The 22,803-nt window shown below is 45.3% G+C and overlaps 1 protein-coding gene across 1 annotated transcript; it reads left to right on the forward strand.

The window, feature by feature from the left end:
- Window positions 1-2,084: 2,084 nt before the first annotated feature.
- Window positions 2,085-21,436, forward strand: LOC142422999 (olfactory receptor 10AC1-like). The gene is made up of 2 exons (XM_075528194.1): window positions 2,085-2,205; window positions 20,451-21,436. Exons 1-2 carry the CDS (start codon window positions 2,085-2,087, stop codon window positions 21,434-21,436), a joined length of 1,107 nt encoding a protein of 368 aa, XP_075384309.1.
- The last annotated feature ends 1,367 nt before the right edge of the window (window positions 21,437-22,803 follow it).

The raw sequence follows: 22,803 nt of genomic DNA on the forward strand, positions 1-22,803 counted from the left end.
GTGTTCAAGTCCTTAGTTCATTTTAAAAAGCAGGTTGTTAATCTTTGTCTTAAGGTGTAGTCACTGTATACTTGGAATATTTGGCCCTTACATATGGTTCTGAAATTTTTTCCTAATCTGTAGGCTTTCTTTTCATTTTGTTGAAAAGTCCTTTGGTAAACTGGATTATTTGATCTTTCTGATGCCTTGTTGCTCGAGTTTTTTGTCATATCTGACCATCAGTCATTCAACCTTAGATCACCCAGCCTAGCCTCTATACTTCCTTTTAAAAACTTAGAAGAGTTTAGGTTGTTGACCATAGTGCAATCTTGTTTCAAAGCCTACACCTCTGGTTCCAGAGCCTAAATTCTTAGCTGTTATTTCACCTTGCTCATTGTACGATGTATTGATTGCTTTTCTTAGCTATTTAACTGAGTAACTCCATATACCTGCACTGCTTTTAACACCTAAGAGTATTGCATAGTTCTATTGATTCCCAGTTTTCAAGTACAAATAGGGATATGATTTTTTTTTTTTTACAAATAGGGATATGATTTTCAACATCTCCATTTTGTAGCATTAAGCATAGGATTTCACTCAAACGTGTTTTTACTAAGATTTCCCTAATAAGGTCACTCATTCACGGATGGAAATTCACAACCGTATCCTGGCACATGGTTCTGACTGAATATTTCCCATTCTTAACTTCATCAAGTAAATCATGCATTCCTACCTGAAGTAAATTTGAACAGCTACAGATCGATGGGCAGGAGAGAGTACCAGCGAGAAAGCGAGTAGTGCCAGTCCTCCCCAGATCTAGGGGGAACCAGACAGAGGACTTAGCTTCAGGGCCTGGCTTCTGGCACCCAACTGGTGTGGCCCACAGCACTGTGAACCTTTAGGTCCTGAGGAGCTCAGGTTTTTGGAAAAGGCAGGCATTTTAATAGGCCAAGAACAGTACTTGGGGTCATGGTCACTACATCACTGCCTCTTAATCATTTTAAGGCCTAAAGATGGGATCAGGGAGAATTAGGGAGAGACACCCAGGTGCTGGCATGAAGCTGAGTCTGGGCTGGGCGTTCCTGTGTCAAGCAACAGGTGTGGCCCAGGTGCTGGCGCAGTCGAGGGAGTATGGTCTATTAGGAAAGAAGCCAGTTTGGGCTTTCCACTTAGGGGCCAGAGTCAGAAGATAAAGGCCACATTGAGTATCCAGGTACATGCTCGACAACTAGAGATGAGGTCAGGAGGATGGAGACCTGATATGGGTTCTGAACATCAACTACAAAGTAACACACTGACTTCCGGCTCAGCGACCTTATGGGACAAAATAGAATTGCACCATGTTTTCCAAGGCTGTCGTCTGTACAGAAGCAGACTGCCACATCTTTCTCTCACTAAAACGGGAGACCTTGGAAGTAGCAGCCGATCCCTCAACGGTTGTGCCGCTGAGGCTTGTGGTCTGCCCGTGCGTGGCACGTGATCGTTGGGATGGAGACCCCGTTTGTGCACTAGGCAGGAGGTCAAAGAAAAGAGGCACAGGTCCGGCTCAAGGGGTGTGGTCTGCTGATGGGGCTGAGACCAGAGGGCAGGAGGCTTGGCTAAGGAGCAGGAATGTGGCTCGGCCCCATAAGAGCGTGGCTCAGCCCCGTTAGGGCGTGGCCATTAGAACGCGGGATTGCACGAACCGCGTGCAGGGGCGTGGCTCGGACTCGAGAGCGTGGTCAGCAGTAGGGGCGCGGCTCGGGCTGGAAGAGGGCATCGGTTTGGATTTAACAGTTTGTGGGGAACTGGAAAGCAGCAATCAGGCTGTGTGTGGGGCTGACTCAAGTAGGGCAGAAGGCAGAGTAGACAAAGCGAAGGTGAAGCAGGGCGTGAATCACAGGTGAGGTCTAGTTCCAAGGCTGGGTGGGGGGTGGGGAGCGGGAGACTGGTGTTGGGGGACGTTAAGGGTGTATGTTCTTGACGTGCCACGGAGTTACCTGACCTGGGAGTGGAGCCTGAAAAATGGGCGGGACTTCAGCGCTGGGCGGGACTTAGTAAGGTAGGGGCCTAGCGTTGATCTGACCGCTCAGCCCTTGCCAGCCAGCTGCCTTGCGCGTCCTATCATGTGGCCCTCGTTGGTCCTGCTGCTGCTGCTGCTCCTGGCCACCCCAGTGCCCAGCGCCATGGCCGCTCCCTGCCCGGCTGTTAACACCCATGATAACCTCCAGAACCCACCACCCAAAGGTATGAACTGCCTCCTGCTATGGGGTGGTGGGGGCACGGAATAGGCAGCGAGGGACCGGGCTCTGACAGGGGATGGCAGGACACGCAGAATCCAATGGGACAGACAGGAAGAGAGGAGCACAGAGGACAAGGAATAGACAGAGTAGAAGAAAGATAGAGTCAAAGAGGGAGGGAGACAGATTATGGGGCCGGGGGAGCAGAAAGGGAGAGATGAGGCTGAAAGACTGGAGGGGAGGCGGTCGTGGGCAGGCATAAGGGAGTAGTGGAACAGAATAGTCCTAGGTCAGAGGGTCACAATGGAGGGGTCAAAGAGTAGACTTGTTAGGCCCTGAGGAGAGGGGGAGAGGTGGGAGGAACATAGGGCCTTGAAGGGACACCCCAGCTGTGAGGTTCATCCCTACACTGAACCCCTCCTTCCCTGAATGCCAAGCGGACCTGCTGTAAGGCTGCCCACAGTGAAGGATGGGGATCCTGCCAGGGGATCAGTGCCCTCTTGAGCCAACAAGTCTCTCCTGGTCTCTAACCTGTTCCTCTCCCCAGGTGCCCAAACCGGAGAAGACAGAGGGCCAGGGTCGGCCTCCAACCAGCCTCCCAGTGAGATGGCTGCCATGGCAGTGCATCCAGAAGAAAACCCGTGGCCCAATGAGAAGCTTCAGTGACCACAGGAAGTGGCACCGTCCTGACACTGGTGTCCTCCCACCACTACCACTGCCTTAGGCTCCTCAGCAGCTCTAAGGCCTGGAGGGGGGAAATTAATCACTGTCGGGACAGACCTGTACTCACACCAACCCCACCAAAGCCCCATTTAGAAATAAAACTCCTTCTTATATGTAGCAGAGATGTTTCCTTTTGAGGTCCGGCCCCAAATTTCTGAATAAGAATGAGCCTTCTTCACTATTATCAAACATCAAAGGGATTTGGAAATGAGATTCTTATTTGGAAATACATTCAATCTAGCTAAATTCAACCTGAAATTTCTTAATAAATCCAATATAAAACTAAAAAGGAAAACTTAACATGAGAAACTCACACCATGGCAAAGTCATTTCAATGACAACTAATATTGTTTGAATCACACACAGGATCAGGGATATTTTTGCACTTCCTGTGTAGTCGAAAGCTAACCTGAGAAGATGCGGTGAATGCACATTTCCAGTTCAAACTACCTTTTCAGAAGCATTTTTCAAACCTTGGTGAAAGTGTAACAGAAATGTTCATTCTTAAAAATCCACTTAAATCATGCAAATGAGATATTTTCAAGAACCGTTGATTGGAAGCGATTGTGCAATTGATGTGCAATTTAATGCTTAACATCCAATATCAGAGACAGATATAAAATAATTCTTTAAATACCTTCCCAAGGTGAAAAATTCTCATTTAAAATAACACTTTATGTGAAGATGAGGGGGGCTTAAAAAAGTCTGTGAGGGAATGGGATTAAAAGATAATGGAGTTTAGCCTTATGGGGGACAACACTGGAAAAACAGTGTGGGACTTGCACCTGATCTGACCCCACCACACAGGCAAAACACTAAGGGCGTGCAACAGAACAGCAAGGGGAGCAGAGCAAGGAAGTCCCAAGGGAATATCAAAAATAGATTTTGGGGTCAGGGCGTGGCACCCCATAAGACTCAACAGGAAAACACTCCGAAAGGTCAACAAACAGACCTTGAACTATTTACAGGCTTTTTAATAATCGTTTTATTAGGGGCTTGTACAACTCTTGTCACAATCCATACATCAATTGTGTAAAGCACATTTGTACATTCATTGCCCTCATCAGTCTCAAAACATTTGCTCTCCACTTAAGTCCCTGGCATCAGGTCCTCATTTTTCCCCTCCCTCCCTGCTTCCACCTCCCTCATGAACCCTTGATAATTTATAAATTATTTTGTCATATCTTGCCCTGTCTGACATCTCCCTTCACCCATTTTTTCTGTTGTCCGTCCCCCAGGGAGGAAGTCACATGTACATCCTTGTAATCAGTTCCCCCTTTCCAACCCACTCTCCCTCTACGCTCCTAGTATTGCCACTCACACCCCTGGTCCTGAAGGGATCATCCGCCCTGGATTCCCTGTGTTTCCAGTTCCTATCTGTACCCCTAACCCCCATCAGTTGGTCAAATAGCTATCTTCCAAATGTCTTGGCATAGGTAAGTGTTTCCAGTGCATCATTCGCCTGTTGAAACACTTCACTTGGGATTCTATCAATTCATGGAGCCTTGTTTTTGTTGAAAGGGTGGAATGTCAACTAGTTGTTTTTGGTGCAGTGACTCCTTGGATTCTTTCCATCTTTTTTGACGATTTCTGCATTGTTCGAGTTCAATATTTTGCCCATACAAATCTTGCTGTTAGCAGTCCAATGTATGCCTGACAGCAGTACCAAAGCTTCCGAATACAGGGTAGCTAGAATAAATGGAATAAATGATGTAGTAAAATCTGGAAAGGTTTCAAAGAGCCAATTCTACCTTACAAATCCAGCTAGACCAGAGCATGTACATGGGTACAGATAAGAGCTCAAAACACAGGGAATCCAGGACAGATAAACCCCTCTGGACCAATAATGAGAGTAGCCATACCAGAAGGGTAGGGGAAGGTGGAGGGAGAAAGGGGTAACTGATCACAATGATCATCATATAACCACCCCAGGGGGACAAACAACAGAAAAGTGGGTGAAGGGAGACAGTGGTTGGTCTAAGACATTAAAATTTTAAATAATTTATCAAGGGTTCATGAGGGAGGGAGGGAAAATTAAAAAGGAGCTGATACCAAGGGCTCAGGCAGAAAAAATGTTTTTGAAAATGATGACAACAAATGTACAAAAGGGCTGGACACAATGGATTGTGATAAGAGCTGTAAGAGCCCCCAACAAAATGATTTTTTTAAAGGCTTCAAAGAGCAAATTGAGAATACAAAATGATGTATTATGATGAAACGGTCACAGATCTGGAGTTTGACAAACCAAAAAGGGAAGTACATGCTCAGCATTCCTCAAGTTGAAAGAACTCAAGAAACAATCCAAGCATCAAATTAAAATAAAGGAGAATTCTATGGGCAAAATATTAAACAATGCAGGAAGCTTCAAAAGAAAGCAAAAGGGATACACAGAATACCTTTACCAAAGGCAATTGGTCAGCATTCAACTATTCCAAAAGTGAATGGTATTAAAAAACAAAAAGCAGTCTAAGCTGCACTGAAGGCACTGGCTAAAAGCAAGGCTCCGGGAGTTGCTGGCATATCAATTGAAATATTTCAACAAACAAGTGCAATGCTGGAAGCACTATCTATCCTGAGAAGTTTGGTCAACCAACTGGAATAGCTACATATTTGTGTCCATTCTAAAGAGAGGTGAGCCAACAGACTCCACATTCAAGTACGATTTTCCCGAAGATAACTTAAAACTGGCAGTAGCCGTATATCATCAAAGATCTGCGAGGAATTCAGTCTGGGTTCAGGAGAGGATGTGGACTGAGGGATCTCATTGATTATGTCGATGAATCTCGACTGAAAGCAGAGATTATCAGAATACCGTTTACTTTGTTTGCTTGACCAACAGAGGCATTCATCTGTGTGTTAGTACAAATTATACATGACATTGTATAGAACAGGAATTTCAGAAGACTTAATCTTGTTCCTGAGCAACCTGAACATAGACCAACACTCAGGTGTGCAGACAGAACAAGGGGATACTGAATGCCATAAACTCAGGAAAGATGTGCATTAAGGCTATATTCTTTCAGCATATGTATTCAATATGTACACTGAGCAAATCATCCAAGAAGCCGCAACATCAGGATTGAAAGACTATTCATTAAAGCCTGAAACAAGCACATTACACAACCTTGCTTGCTGAAAGTGAAGAGAATTTGAAACACTAGAAAATTGAAGACTGTACTATGGATTATACTTCAACATAAATAAAACAAACTAGATCAATACACAACTGGATCACAACTGGATCAATACACATCATGATAAAAGGAGAAAATATTGAAGTTGTCCAGTATTTCATTTCACATGGATCCGTGCCCAAGAATGCCACAGTGAAAGGATCCAACCACAGACTGCATTGAACAAGTCTGCTGCCAAAGACTTCTTGAACGTGCCACACAGCAAAGATGCTACTTTGAGAATGAAGGTGCTCCTGGACCAAGCCATGGTATTTTCAATCACCTCATGTGCATGCTAGACAGTGAACAAGGAACACCAACGAAGGATTGATGCATTTGAATCATAATATTGAAGAATACTGACCATACTGTGGATTGCCCAAAGAATAAACAGTTTTATGCAGGGAAAGTGCAAACAGCACGCTCCCAGGAGCCTCCCTGGTGAGGCTTCCTTTTAACACTTTGCATATGTTCTCGGGGGTACCAGTTCCTGAAGAAGGACATCATGCATGGTAAATTAGAGGGTCAATGAAGAAAACGTGAACCCTCAAGGAAATGGAGAGACCCCGTGGTTTCAACCCTGGGCTCTAACATGGCAATGGTGGTGGGGATGGCTCACGCCCGATAGTGTCTTGTCCTTCAGTACTTAGTTCCAACACCTAAGAACAGCAACTTCTCTGTCGATTTGCTTGTTATACAGTGGTGGCTCAAGTGTTGTTGGGATGCTGGAAGCAATATCACTGGCAAATACCCAAGGTGAACAGGTCTCAGCAGAGCTTCCAGACTGAGAACAAAGAAGGGACAGGCTGTCCACTTCTGAGGAAAGAGCTGCTGAAAATCTTTTTTTTTTAATTTATTTTATTGGGGGCTCTTACAGCTCTTATCACAATCCATACATATATCCATTGTGTCAAGCACACCTGTACATATGTTGCCATCATCTTTTTCAAAACATTTTCTTCCTACTTGAGCCCTTGATATCAGCTCCTCATGTTTTTCCTCCCTCCCCCATGAACGCTTGATAATTTATAATTTTTTTTCATGTCTTACACTGACTGCTTTCTCCCTTCACCCACTTTTCTGTTGTCCATCCCCCTGGGGTGGGGCTATACATCGATCATTATGATCGGTTTCCCCACACTCACTACCTCCCTTCCCTTACCTTCCTAGTATCGCTACTCCCTGTATTGGTTCTGAGGGGTTATCTGTCCTGGATTCCCTGTGTTTTGTACATGTTCTGGTCTAGCCAGGTTTGTAAGGTAGAATTGGGGTCATGATAGTGGGGTTTGGGGGAGAGGAAGCCTTAAAGAACTAGAGGGAAGTTGTGTGTTTCATCAGTGCTTTACTGCACCTGACTGAGCCCTTGAGAATCTTATGACTAGCAGCAGAACATTGTCGGCTATAAAGCCAGAAGATACGTCCCTTGGGTTGGAAGCCTTCAAAACATGACTGAGAAAGAGTTGCCTTCTCAAAGTAGAGTCAATTACCACGATGTGGAAGGAGTAAAGCTCTCCAGATCCTCACTTACTGATGGGGATGACACAAAATAAGAGGGAACAGCTGTGAATAAATATACAAAGTATGAATCTAGGGAAATTAGAAGTCTTCAAAAATGAAATGGCATGCATAAAAACCAATATCTTAAGCATTAGTCAGCTGAAAGGGACTGGTATGGAACATTCTATATTTGGATTTTGCAAGACCAACAACTTCTTCATAGAAAAATATCTCCTTTCAACAACACAAAAGGCGTCTATATGCATGCACTTCCCCAGGTGGAAGGCACAAGAATCAAATTGACTATATCTGTGAGAAGAGATGATGGTGAAGCTTATTATCAGCATCTAAACCAAGGCCAGGGGTTGATTGTGGAACAGAACATCAGTTGTTCGTGCATATGTAAATTCAGGCTGAAGCTGAGGACCATTAAAATAAGTGCATGAGAGCCAAACCACGGCCTTGAGTATATCCCACGTGAATTTCAAGATCAGACTGGACTCACTGAACAGCACTGACAGAAGAGCTAATGAACTGTGTGATGACATTAAGAACATCACATAACGAGAAAGCAAAAGGTCATTAAAAATAAAGGAAAGATCAAAATGAACGTCAGAAGAAACTGAGAGACTTGTTCTTTTTTTTGGACACTTGCTCTTGATCGTGAAATAACAGACAAATGGGGGAGGGGAAATAAGTAAAAGCGCTAAACAGACGTTTCTAAGGGCAGCTGAAGAAGACACATTTTAATGAACTAGGCAAAGACCTAGAGTTAGAAACCAGAAGAGAAGCGCATGCTCAGCATATCTTAAATGGAAAGAACTGAAGAAAAAGTCAGGCCTCCAGGTGTAAACTCAAGGAGAAGTCTATGGGCAAAATATTGAACGATGAAGGAAGCATCAAAAGATGATGAAAGGAACAGAGTCATTGAACCAAAAAGAAGTAGTTTGACCTCAAGTTCAACAACTCCAAGAAGTAGCATATGATCAAGAACTGAAGACATTAGCTAAAAACGGAAATATTTCAGCAAACAGATAAAGCACTGGAAGTGCTCACCTATACCAAGAAATTTGGAAAACAGGAACCTGACTGTGTTAGTCTTGGTTGACTAGAGAAACAAATCCAGGGAAACTCATATGTGTGTGAGAGATAACTTTATATCAAAGAGTAATTGTACATTAAGAAAACATCCCAGCCCAGCCTAGATCAAGTCCATAAGTTTGATATTAGCCCATATGTCTGATACCAGTCTCTAAATTCCTCTTCAGACTCACAGACCATATGCAATGGAAGATCACTGGTCAGTGCGTGGAAAGTCTTGTGGATCCATTGGTGGTGGAATCATTTCAGCACTGGTGTGGGTCTCCACGTGGTTCCTCCAGCTCCAGGGTTCTGGGTCCATGAGCGTAGCTTCGTGGATCTTGTCAACAGGAAGATGAAATAGAGTGTGGGTCTGGCCTTCAGTGAGCTATTTATCCCCCAGGGCCTCCAAATGAGGTCACCAAGCTGCGACCTGATTGACAGGCTAAACTCCACCCCTTCACTCTTAATAGTCTCAAATTGACACCAGATTATGTAACTACCACACTGACCAGAAAAGATCCATCTTTGTACTCATTACAAAGACAGATGACCCTAGAGAATGAGGAAATTATCTAACAGTAACATTAATATCACATGCAAGTAAAAATTTGCTGAATACCATTTAACGACATTTATTGCAGTATAATAGGCGGGTTCCAGGAATCCCAACCTGATTCAGAAGAAGACATGGAACCAGGAATATAATTGCTGACGTTGGAAGGATCTTTGCTCAAAGCAGAGAATACCAGAAAGATGTTTACTTGTGTTTTATTGACTGTGCAAAAACTTTCCAACTAGCCCTTGAAAAAGCAGAGAGGCAATGAAAAAGAGGAAGACTTGTGTTTGTGTATATTATTATGTCTGCATGTCTATCTAAATAAGACAGTCAGGATAAACAAGCCAGAGGAGAAAACAATGGGATAATAGTTCCAAGGGGAAAGGAAGTGGGTGTTAACAAACCCAAGGACAAAGGGAAAACAAGTGATCTAAAATCAATGGTGAGGAGGATGTAGGAGGTCTGGTAGGGCATGATCAAGGGCAATGTAACAGAGAGGAGTTACTGAAACCCACATGAAGGCTGAGCATGATAGTGGGACAAGAGGAAAGTAAAAGGAAGTAGAGGAAAGAACTAGGAGGCAAAGGGCATTTATAGAGGTCTAAATATAGGCATGTGCATATGTAAATATATTTATATATGACAATGGGGAAATAGATCTCTGTACATATATTTATAGGTTTAGTATTAAAGAAGCAGATGGACATTGGGCCTCTACTCAACTACTCCCTCAACACAACACCTTGTTTTAATAATCCGGCATTCTGAGATGCTCACCTTTCTTTCTTTTTTTTTATTAAATGCTTTTATTAGGGACTCTTACATCTTAATGTCTTATTCCTATTACAAAAGTTTTGTTATTCTTTTTTTAAAAAAAGCAATTTATTAGGGGCTCATACAGCTCTTATCACTGTCCATACATATACATACATCAATTGTATAAAGCACATCTGTACATTCTTTGCGCTAATCATTTTCTTTTTTTTTTCTCCTCTTTTCTTTTTTTACATTTTATTAGGGACTCATACAACTCTTATCACAATCCACACATATACATACATCAATTGTATAAAGCACATCCATACATTCCCTGCCCCAATCATTCTCAAAGCATTTGCTCTCCACTTAAGCCCTTTGCATCAGGTCCTCTTTTTTTTCCCCCTCCCTCCCCGCTCCCCGCTCCCTAATGTGCCCTTGGTAATTTATACATCGTTATTTTGTCATATCTTGCCCTATCCAGAGTCTCCCTCCCCCCCCTTCTCTGTCGTCCTTCTCCCAGGGAGGAGGTCACATGTGGATCCTTGTAATCAGTTCCCCCTTTCCAACCCACTCGCCCTCTACTCTCCCAGCATCGCCCCTCACACCCTTGGTCCTGAAGGTATCATCCACTCTGGATTCCCTGTGCCTCCAGCCCTCATATGTACCTCTGCCCTATCCAGCCCTGCAAGGTAGAATTCGGATCATGGTAGTTGGGGGAGGAAGGAGATGCTCACCTTTCTGACACGATTGCTGAAGACAAATCAGTGCATTAACAAATGTGATGAAGAAAGCTGATGGAGCCCGGCTATCAAAAGATATAGCATCTAGGGTCTTAAAGACTTGAAGGTAAACAAGCAGCCATCTAGCTCAGCAGCAACAAAGCCTACATGGAAGAAGCACACCAGCCTGTGTGGTCACGAGGTGTCAACAGGATCGGGTATCAGGCATCAAAGACTCAGAACAAAAAATCATGTCAATGTGAATGTTGTTGGGTAGAAAGTGGAGTGGAGGCCCAAAGCCAATCTGTAGGCAATTGGACATCCCCTTACAGAAGTGTTGTGGGAGAAGATGGGTCATTCAGGGTACAGTATAGCACTGATGAAACATACAGCTTTCCTCTGGTTCTTTAATGTTTCTTCACCCCCACTATCATGACCCAAATTCTACCTTACAAATCTGGCTAGACCAGAGCATGTACATGGGTACAGATAAGAGGGAAACAGGACAGACAAACTCCTCAAGACCAATATTGAGAGTAGCCCTACCAGGAAAGAAAAGGGAAAGTGGGGGGGGGGGGAAGGAGAACCGATCACAGTGACCTATCTATAACCTCCTCCCAGGGGGATAGACGACAGATATGAGGGTAAAGGGAGACATTGGACAGTTCAAGACATGGAAAAATGATACTTTACAAATTATCAAGGGTTCATGAGGGAGGAGAAAAATGAGGAGTTATTACCAAGGGCTCAAATAGAAAACAAATGTTTTGAGAATGATGAGCGAAACAAATGTACAAATGTGCTTGACACAATGGGTGGATGTAAGGATTGTGATAAGGTTTGTACGAGCCCCCAATAAAATGATTTATAAAAAAAGAAAAGGAGGAAGACCTTCCAGGAGATGGATTGACACAGCGGCTGCAACAGTGGACTCAAGCTTACGAACACGGGGGAGGCTGGTGCGGCTCCCGTGGCGTTTCGTTCTGTTGTACGTAAGCTTCTAGTCAGAATCACATCAACAGCCCCTAAGAACACCGTTCTTTGCTCTGAAAGATGTTTTTTCTGATAACAAGACAGCCACTCCCGCGTTCTTTTGATTTGTGCTAGCTTCTTTTCTGTGCTTTTACTTTTCCCTTACTGGAGATGCCTGGTCTTTTATTGGGAGTATTCAGATCATTTACAAGCCATGTGATTACTATGTGCTTGAATTTAAATTTAAATCATCACTTTTGGATTCACTTTCTTTTTTTCTATGTTCTCTTATCCCTTCTTTTGAAATAATTGTGCATTTGTATAGCATCTTTTTATCTACTTAAACTTATTTTCTTTTTAGCGCTATTTGTTGTGATTTTTGCTGTTTACTTTAGAATCTATAGTATAAATATTCGATTGATCACATTCTTCATGTGAATATACCAATTTGCATATACCTTACAACAACATGTTTCTATTTCTCTCTCCCAGGCAAACTACTGAACATCTCTGCGCCTTAGTGATGATAATAGTGTTTATACAACAGAGGTATTGTGATGATTGAATAGGTTAATATTTCTCTGTTGGCTAGAACACTATATAAATATTTGCTAGGTAAACAAACAATGCTCATATAAAATGATTTCCAAGATGTATTTCTTTTTTTTCCTTTTTTAAAAAATTTTAACAATTTATTAGGGGCTCATACAATTCTTATCACAGTTCATACATATACATACATCATTTGTATAAAGCACATCTGTACAGTCTTTGCCCTAATCATTTTTTTCTCCTCTTTTCTTTTTATACATTTTATTAGGGACTCATACAACTCTTTTTTTTTTTATTTTAACAATTTATTGGGGCTGATACAATTCTTTTCACAGTTCATACATATACATACATCAATTGTATAAAGCACATCTGTACAGTCTTTGCCCTAATCATTTTTTTCTCTTTTCTTCTTTTACATTTTATTAGGGACTCAAACAACTTTTACCACAATCCATACATATACATACATCAATTGCATAAAGCACATCCATACATTCCCTGCCCCAATCATTCTCAAGGCATTTGCTCTCCACTTAAGCCCCTTGCATCAGGTCCTCTTTTTTTTCCCCCCTCCCTCCCCCTTCCCCCCTCCCTCATATGCCCTTGGTAATTTATACCTCGTTGTTTTATCATATCTTGCCCTATCCGGAGTCTCCCTTCCCCCCTTCTCTGCTGTCCCTCTTCCAGGGAAGAGGTCACATGTGGATCCTTGTAATCAGTTCCCCCTTTCCAACCCACTCACCCTCCACTCTCCCAGCATCGTCCCTCACACCCTTGGTCCTGAAGGTATCATCCACCCTGGATTCCCTGTACCTCCAGCCCTCATATATACCAGTGTACAGCCTCTGTCCTATCCAGGCCTGCAAGGTAGAATTCGGACCAAGATGTATTTCTTTTTTAAACATTTTATTAGGGGCTCATACAACTCTTATCACAATCCACACATATACATACATCAATTGTATAAAGCACATCCATACATTCTTTGTCCTAATCACTCTCAAAGCATTTGCTCTCCACTTAAGCCCTCTGCATCAGGTCCTCTTTTTTTTCCCCTCCCTCCCCGCTCCCCCCTCCCTCATGAGCCCTTGATAATCCACAGATTGTTATTTTGTCATATCTTGCCCTATCCAAGACGTATTTCTAAATGAAATAATACACATAGTACTATGGTGACATTGTTGATAGTTTGTAAATTAGAAAGAGTAACACATACATGTAGAATTATCTGGTATATACTTATCTCTGTATGGAAAAATAAGGACCTGATAGAAGTCATTGTCTCTGGATGAGTTTAGAGGCAGGAACTTTGGGAGAGATAACCTTTGTGCTTTTTAAAATTTTAAATCAGGTATTTCATATTTTTAAGAATAGAACTGACACCAAAAACAGAAAACATGTTACCATGAAAATTATACATCATTCAATAGTGAATGAAGCAGCAGGATATCTTTCAAAATGACATGGTTTTCCCTGCAAATGGACAATGAGAACACAAAAATTCTGTGTCAATGGGCTTTGTTGTTTTACACTTTTGAGTCATTTCCAGGGATGAGGAGCATATTTGAGGATGATGGAGAAGGTATCTGCTCCCATCAGCAGTACCGGCCAATGCGTCTGAGGCCACCAGTTTCCAGTCAACCTGTGAGCAAAGGTGAAGACAGCAGTAACTTGCCTCTCTCCAGAGTGTTGACTACCAACCTGCTCGGGCTGCCTCATCCCTCCTGGCTTCAAGTTTGCCCCAACTCTTGTTGCGAGCAAGCTCTTCAGCACTTCAGGGAGGTTGTTTAGTGTCCCCTTGGCCCAGAAGTTTCAGATTCTCTTAGGATATCTAAATTCAGATTTCCCAAGTCCTGCTGGCCTCACTCTCCAGAGACCACCAGGTTCCTTTGGTGCCACAGCGTGGAGAGATCACTAATGAGACTCCAGAGCTTTAGACCAAGCCACGTCTTTAAGTGGGTCCTGAGAAACCTATTATTGTAAGTCACTGGGAATAGAAGTTGGGGAGGAGAGGAAGAGAGATATGATAGAGTCCTTCTGGTCCTCATTTCCTACAAAATCCTCTACAATCTTCCCTGCAACTTTATTATTTTTCTTTACAGAGGAGTTGGTATTTGCTCTGGACCTTGAAGAATGGCTATATTTCCAGGTGGGGAAAGGATATTCTGTTATTGGAGACTTGTGTATCATGTCGGGGGGAAGTGGGGGATCATGGACCATTCATACTGTGGAGCTCGTGAGGAAGCAGCAAGGAAGCAGGTGGTGGAGGGGAGACCAGAAAACACGGTGTGTTCATATATGAATCCCAGTCAGTTTCTTTTCAGCCTAGACTTGATCTCTCTCTCTCTCTCTCTCTCTCTCTCTCTCTCTCTTTCTCTCTCAGTAGTCATTGCCAAGACTTACCTTTCCTCCAGGACAGGAGGGTGGGCAGTGGGCTTTTCCTACCAAAATGCTGGGAGTGGAAGAGGGCTGGGATTCAGTGCCTGATGGCTTTCAACCTGGATATTGCTGTTCGCTGTGTCAAGTGTCCTTTCTCCTCCAGAGAGGGCCAGTGAAGGAGCCATGGAAAATGGTTCCCAGGTCCTGATTTCAAAGCTCCTGCCAGAATCCAACCAAAACTCCTATAAGGAAATGGGGAAGAAACTCTCTGAGGATGAAATCCTAGGTCCAGAAACCTGGCAGGATGCTTGGATCTGATGAAAAAAATGAACAGAGAGTCATTCTCTTCTCTTTTCTGTTTCTTCTTCTTGCTTCTACACACTCCTCCTCCTCCTCCTCTTCCTCTTTTCACCCTCTTTCTTCTTTTCTCGCCCTCTCAGTTTTCTCACTCCCTCTCTTTCTTTTTCTGTAGAGCAACCTAAAGCCTGGTCAGTCCCTTGAGCTGGGGGTGCAATCTCAAAAGGCGCATGCCTTTAGTTTAAACTTGTCTGCCACCGGCCCCCGGTCACACACACCTCTACCTGCTTCTGGTTTTATGTCTTACCCTGATTCTGCACCCCTCTCTATGTGTGCCCCAGAATCTGCTGCTTTCTCTTTCCTTCACGCCCCTTCTAGTTGTCCTTCATTTGAAAGGGGGAAAGACAAACTGATAAGAGAGATGCAGAAAAGAGGGCTAAGAGCACAGACTTTGCAATCAGTTGAGGACAAATCCTAGTTACTGGAGAAGCTCTGACATGTTGTTAGGGCTCAATCAATGGCTCAGCAATTGTGGTAGTAGTTATTGCTGTTTGGCCTCTGCTGTCTGCCTCCCATCAGTGTTTGGAGGCACCATGAGGATGTTGGCAATGAAGGGTTTTATGATTGAATTGTGTCTCCAAAAACATGCGCTATAAATCCCAACCTCTATGCCTGTGGTCATAATCCCATTTGGGCGTGGGTTGCCTTTGTTATGTGTTCATGCGACTGGCTTAGAGTAGGGTGTGTCTTCAGCCGATTCTTACCAAATGTAAAAGGAGGAGAATGGGACGCAGGGAGTGGGGGTGGGGCAGAGAGAAGCCACATGAAGATCTCCCAGGAGCCAAAGGTCAAGGTGTCAAAGACCTTCTTTCCTCCAGAGAGAAAACCTTCTCTGAGTGCCGGCAGCCTGAATTCAGACCTGGAGCTGTCTAAGCCGCGAGACAATAGATGCACTTGTTAAGTAAGGCCACCCCTCATGGTATTTCCGACATAGCAGCTCTAGACAACTAAAACAAAAGGTAACTTGGAAGCACTGTCGGTCTCTATGGGCAATTGTCCAGGGCCTCTGAGGAAGAGGTAGCGGCAAGGAATGGGACAGGAAACATAAAGACCCCCAGGCCTTGGAATCAGAAAGACTATTACAGGAAGTGCTGGTCTATTGCATGCCTCTGCCTCCCAGACCCATGCATTCATCTCCTTACCCTGCATCCCCGGACTACCAATCTCTCCAGATGACATGCCTCCCAGAGATGCCAGTTGGGATAGAACCTAATGGGTAGATGGGAGGCAGGGACGAAAGAGAATGACTGAGCCTACCTTACTGTTTTGGCATTTTTCCCTCAATCGCGCTTCCTGTGCGTAGGGACCACTCTGTCAGCTGCTTTCCGTACGTCTTTACTATCCACCATTGAGACAACCTTATGGGACTGCCTATGCTGCTGCTGCTGCTGCTGCTGCTGCTGCTGCTCGGGCAGGTTTAAAATGCCCTCTCAGCTCACACACTGGATAAGCCAAAGAGCTGAGAGTTAGAGCCAGGTGTGTATAAGCCCCAAGCCCCTGTTTGTTTCACGGCCCCCTACTGGCTCCAAGAGTGTCAACAACAAAATGGGCTCCTGCTCTGAGAGGACTGGAAGACCACCACGGAGTATAGATGGGAAATCAGAGGCCCAGAGAGAAAACATGACCCAGACAACATCACGTAGCATATCAGAGGCCGCCAAGAATAGAAGTCAAACCCACCTCCAGCTCTCCAACTTGCCTGTGATGTGAGGCTACCCCAGAGTTGAGTGAGGAGGCCCTGTATGCACTGGCACACACACGTGAAACCGGACACTATGTAAGTCCATTGTTAAAGCTCCACAGAGTTTTGGAATGTACTTTGGCACTTCTGTGATCTCTAAAATGATAGCAACTAAATTATGCCTAAGGTGGTTCAGTTGGAGAAGTCGTGCCTTCCACGCAGAAAACCCTAGATCTGATTCTCGGTCAATGCACCTCAGGTGCAGCCACCCCTCTCAGTGCAGGCTGTGTGTTACCCTAATGCCGAGTGGGTTTTAACTTTCTAAACTTGGACAATCTGAAGATCAGTCAGTGAGAACCTTATAGATACACAGGGGTCCAATCCACAACTGGTCATGGGGATGCCTGGCTTGGGACCAGGCAGGGTTTTGGTCCAATGTGCACGATGTCTCCATGAGCTGAGTCTGAGTTGAAGGCAACTCATAACCAACCATCATGTTGTTGTCTAATCTATTAGCTGACTTCATATTAAACTATTAACTCCTAACTTCCCTACGGGCCTTTGAAACATAGCAATAGCTCTTTAAAAATGAACACTTTACCTGGGAATAAAAGCAAAAACACAAGCACAAGTTTTGATAGAACTATGAAAGATCAGAACTGGAAGAAATCTTAAAGGTCATCTGATTCAACAGTCTCATTTTACAGGTGAGGAAACTGAGATTGTAAAGTATAGTGGTGAGCTCACCATCACACCGTCGATGCTGGAGGGTGGGTTTTGTGGTTTTAATGCAGTGGTGATCGATTCATGTGCTACAAAAATGGACCCCCATGTATTCCCAGGCCCCAGTGAGCAGAGGAGGAATTAGCCAAATATTAAGAAACCATGTAGATAATCAGGTTTGGTGGACATTGGTGGACAGTAATCATGGTAGATATGTAAGTGCTTTGGACTAGTGATTTGACCTAGACAGGGAAGACTTCTTCAGGAAGGTGAACTTGAGATGGGTGTCAAAGAAGCAATGTTTTAAGGAGTGGAGTGTATGAAGAAGAATAATCTGAGAGTTGAATGACTTAGAGAGGATGAAGACAATGGACCTGTGATGGCTGGCTGGGGAGATTAATCTGATTCTAGTAGTTTGGGGAAAGGCTATTGACTCCAAAGACAATTGATTGTATGTTCCAATTGAGGCTAATGATGACATTTATGATAAGTGCCAAGGGTCATTTTTGGGAAGAGGACAACAGAATCAGGGCAGTTGATTGTAGTCGAGAGCGGAAGAGTGAGGTCTCTGGGTCTCTGCAGTTTGGAGGTCAGAAGCTCAGGTTAGGGACACTAATAGAGATACTGAGAAGAGACACAAATGCGCAATAAGTGAGGTTTCCTGAACTCAGGCCTTCAGATACAATCTTCCATAAACAACGGAGATAAATATGACTCTGACCTTTGCTTCCAGGAAGCCAAGTTTACTATGGTTGCTACTGCAATCATGGAAGAAGAGGCTGGTGTCAAACAGACATGGGAGATAAGAGTCTTTACCCAGGCGTGGCACATGAGCTCAGCCTTAACGGATGAGTAGAGACTGTGGAGCTGTCAGGAAATGGGGATATCACATACAGAGCTGGAGTCAGCCAGTCCAGCTGAAGTATGTGCTGCACAATGGAGAGCAGTGTGAGGTGATTCTGGAAAAGTGGAAGATAATCATCATGAGGGACCTTGGGTTTCGCGCTAAAGAGTTTGGACTTCATCCTAAAGGTAAAGAAGACTATTTAGCTCCTTGAGAAATTATACACTGAATTACCATGAGCCTTCCTTTCATTCCTGGGTCTGTCAGAAGACAAGGGGAAGTAAGTAGGAACTCAAGCAAATACTGGAACAGAAGTCCTCATTGCACTATTGCAGCCGGAAGATGGAAACAAGCCAAGAGTCCATTAACAAATGAATGGATAAACTTAATGTGGTCTCTATCTATACCATGTCTTTATTACGAAATAAAGTTCTGATACATATTATGGCATGCGAAATGTTAAGTTAAAGGAAACAGACACAAAAGGACAAATCTTGTATGATTCCATTTATGTGAAATATCTAGAACAGGCAAAGGTATAGAGACAGAAAGTAGATGGGAGGTTACCCAGAGGCTGGGGAGATGGCACTGGGAGGTATCACTAACGTGTATTGAGTTTGTGTTTGTGATGGTGAAAAGTTTGGGAAGTAAAGAGTGGTGAAGGCTGGGGGTAAATTTAAGCAAAGAAAGTTTAGAAAGGTCATTCCAGTTGGTGGTTAAGAAAGAGAAACTAGGAGGAGGTGGACAGGATGCAGGAGGACGATGTAGAATCTGTTGGAATCATTGAGAAATGAGAACACAAGAGTCAGTGCCAGCGAGGAGTAAAAGGACAAACACTCTTGGAATATGAGGTATATGGAATGGGACATAATGCCCAGTGTACTTGAAGGCAAGGGAGAAGCAATGACGCTAGGGACTTCCTGATTTCTAACTTCGTCACTGGGCTAACTCCATACACAGAAAGAGAACTGTTGGGTCAGAAATACGGGATTCTGTTTGGGACAGGTTGAACGGAAGCACTGGTGGAACATGTTGGTGGAAATGGGTGTTGAGCTAAGAGAAAAGGCACCCTGGCACGCAAATGTTCAAGGACCCTGCTGCTAATCAATGGCTGGTGATGAAACAGAAAGACTGGGTGATCTGATCCTGTGACAATGACCTTGGGAAGCCTATGTGGTATTTCTACTCCGTCATGTGGGGGTCATCATTATTTGGAGCTAAAGAGGAGATGAATCTGGAGATTGATTTAGGTCATGGAAGTGGGTGCTGTCACTCATGAAGATAACTCTTCATCATTGGGTGGCCATTCTCCATGGAGAGAGGTGGGCCATCTTCGCTGGAATGTTTTTCCCCCCGTAATTTTCACCCTATCACTGGATAAGAGATGACAGGTCCAGCATGGCCCTGGAGTTGATCAGAAGCCAGCTGAGGGGATGAAATGGAAAGAAATCAATAAAACCCAAAGCAAAGGCTAGGGAGGATGAGATGAGACAGGCCAGTGATCTGCCTGCAGAGAACGCCCCTAGGAGGGCAGGTGTACAATGATCAAACCCCTTCACTCTCCAGGTTTTGTTTGCAGGACCCACTCTCTCTAGCCATCAGCAGAGCAGGTCCGCTGATCAAGAACTGGTCCTGGAGAAACCAGAAGCAATCCCTCTACTGGGCATTCAGCTCCTCGTCCTCATCACCATCACCTCAGAAGCAGGATGTCCTTAGGTATGGATGCTATAGGACAGAGAATGCCAGAGAGAAGTGACATTTGAGTGGACAGGGCCGGGAAGGTGACACATGGGGGCCTGGAAGCAGATCGGGCTGGGAGGACACAGGAAGAGTGAGCAGTGGGTCGGGCCACCTGGATTTCGGGAGGGCGTGGATGATGGAGAGTTCGAGATTGGGTGAGTAGTGAAACCCGGGGAAGCAAGAAAGGGAACAGAGAAGGCTGGGCGTAGTGTTCCTGGATCTGGGAGAGCTAGGAGTGAACCCTGTGAGCAGGAACTCGCTAAGACAACCCGTTTTTCCTGGTCTCATAAGTCTTCCACCTTTGCCAAGGGATACCTAGGTCACTCTTCTCTCACTTGTTTGGGGGCGGGGGGAGAGGGGGCAAGACCGAGTGTCCCTTTCCTGGCAGCTTTTGGCTTTGGTAGACTTTACTGTATTTTTTCCAAGGGCCTTGTCTCTGTGACTGTCCTCTCCAGCCTGTGCGCCTCCCCCCTCCCCAACTCTCCCCCCAGGCGCCAACACGAGCTATTGGCCCGAGTGGAACTGGACAAGCCCGCAGGAATTCATCATCCTGGGTTTCTCAGGGTGGCCCCAAGGCCTCCGGGTGCTCTTGTTTGCCCTCCTCCTCCCTCTCTATCTGGCCACACTGGCAGGAAACCTGCTCATCCTGGCCCTGGCGGTCGTGGACCCTGCCCTGCATACCCCCATGTACTTCTTCCTGGGCGCGCTGTCAGGCGTCGAGGTGGCCTACACCCTGGTGCTGACCCCCCGCATGCTGGCTGGCTTCCTCCTACCTCCAGGGGGCCAGGCTGTGGCTGCCTCCACTTGTGCTGCCCAGATGGGCCTCTTTGTGGCCCTGGGGGGCTCTGAGTGCCTGCTGTTGGCAGCCATGGCCTTGGACCGCTACCTGGCCATCTGTCGGCCTCTCAACTACCCTCAACTCATGACCTCTGGGCTCTGCTGGTGCCTGCTGGCCTCCTGCTGTGCTGGCGGCTCTCTCCTGGCCTTAGGCCTCACCACTGCCATATTCCAGCTGCCTTTCTGCCAAGGCGGACTGGTCAACCACGTCTTCTGTGACCTGCCGGCAGTGCTGGTGCTGGCCTGTGGGAACCGAGACCTGCAAGAAAATGTGCTCCTGGCCGCCTGCCTGCTACTGCTGGTGCTGCCTCTGGCCTTGATCCTGCTGTCCTACACCAGAGTGCTGGTGGTCATCCTGGGTGTGGGTGGGGCTGCAGGACGCCGCAAGGCCTTCAACACTGTGGCGTCCCATCTGACGGTTGCCGTGCTCCACTACGGCTGTGCCACGGCCATGTACGCCCGTCCCCTCCGCAGCCGTTCCCTGGAGGAGGACAAACTGGTCTCGCTCATCTACATCAACCTCACGCCTCTACTCTACCCAGCTATCTACACGCTGAGGAACCGCGACATGCAGGGCGCCCTGCAGCGTTTGGTCTGCCCGAGGGCACCAGGCAGCACCCAGCAAGCGGAGCTCACCTGACACCACACAGCAGATGATGTCTGTCCTAAGATGTCCCCACCGATGGAAATCTCTCCATCACAGAGCCACTCATGCCTCCCCAAGGCCTACTGGGCATCAATATCAGGGTGGCATGTCGTGTGGTTAAACTGACATCACGTGGGGGCAAACTCACGTCAACATAACCAAATATTGCCAGGTCTCATGGCGTCTTCACCATCACCAGCATATTTGAGTCCATCTTTGTGGCTATTGTCCTAATGCAGCTCAGCTCACCAAACACAATGTCCTGCTCTTGTGACTGGTCCCTCCAGATGGCCGGTTCAAGGGAACTGGACAATGTTCTATTTTGATACATAAGGTTTTCACTGGTTACTATTTGGAAGATCATCAGGCTTTTCTTCCTTGTCTATGCTAGTCCGGAAGGTCCACCGTGGGTGACTCTGATGATAGATGAAATACTGGTAGCCTAGCTTCCGGAACCCAGCAACATGCAAGTTGGCCACCACAGTACTACAGACCGGCCTGTGGGTGATGGATGGCATACCCAGCCACACGGCTGGCCGTTGAGTCGATTCTGACTTATAGTGGCCCTAATGGCATAGTAGAACTGCTCCACTGGGTGTCTAAGACAGTCAACCTTTGTGGGAGCGGACCACTTCATCTCTCTCTGTGTTGGAAGTACTGGTAGGTCTGAGCCACCAAGACAGTGGTGAGTACCCCAACACAGCCCGCGATGTTGCGAGGGCTCCTTTGAGAGGTGACCTCTAAAGTCACACTCCTAAAGTCACCCGCCAGCCTAGTTCTTTGACGCCTGCTGACATTTGTGAACCGAATAGTCCTATGTTGTTGAGGGAGCTGTCTCGGACTTGGTAGGATGTTTAGTATCACCTCTAGTGTCTACCGACCAAACACCACCATCACTCATGAAAATAGTAAATGTCATCAGACATTGCCAAATAGTCTCCAAGGAGAAAAAGCGCTCTTGGTTGAGAACCACTGCTCTAACCTACCGCCATATGGTATCTCGAGAAGAGAAATTCGTTCTGGTGTACAAGAAGTTGATCGCAGCATCAGTTGTAAAAGGCAAAACAAAAACAACCTTAGTGTTCAGCAATAGAGACGAGAGCTAAGCAACTTGTGGCACACTCATGCAACGAAACACTACACGTCTATGAAAAAGAATTAACTCCTGCCACTGGCAAAAATGAAGGGCACTGAAGACGTAATATTGACTATAAACGTACAGGCACAAAGAATATATCCAGCATGGTTTCATTTAAGCAAAGGCTAATGGCCAACCATGCTATGGGGTCAATGGGACAGTAATCGTTAGTGGGGGGAAAGGATTTCGATTGGAAGGGGTCACAAGGAAGAGTGTTTGAACA

Source organism: Tenrec ecaudatus, chromosome 12, assembly GCF_050624435.1.
Source record: "Tenrec ecaudatus isolate mTenEca1 chromosome 12, mTenEca1.hap1, whole genome shotgun sequence".
NCBI classification, from domain to species: Eukaryota; Metazoa; Chordata; class Mammalia; order Afrosoricida; family Tenrecidae; genus Tenrec; species Tenrec ecaudatus.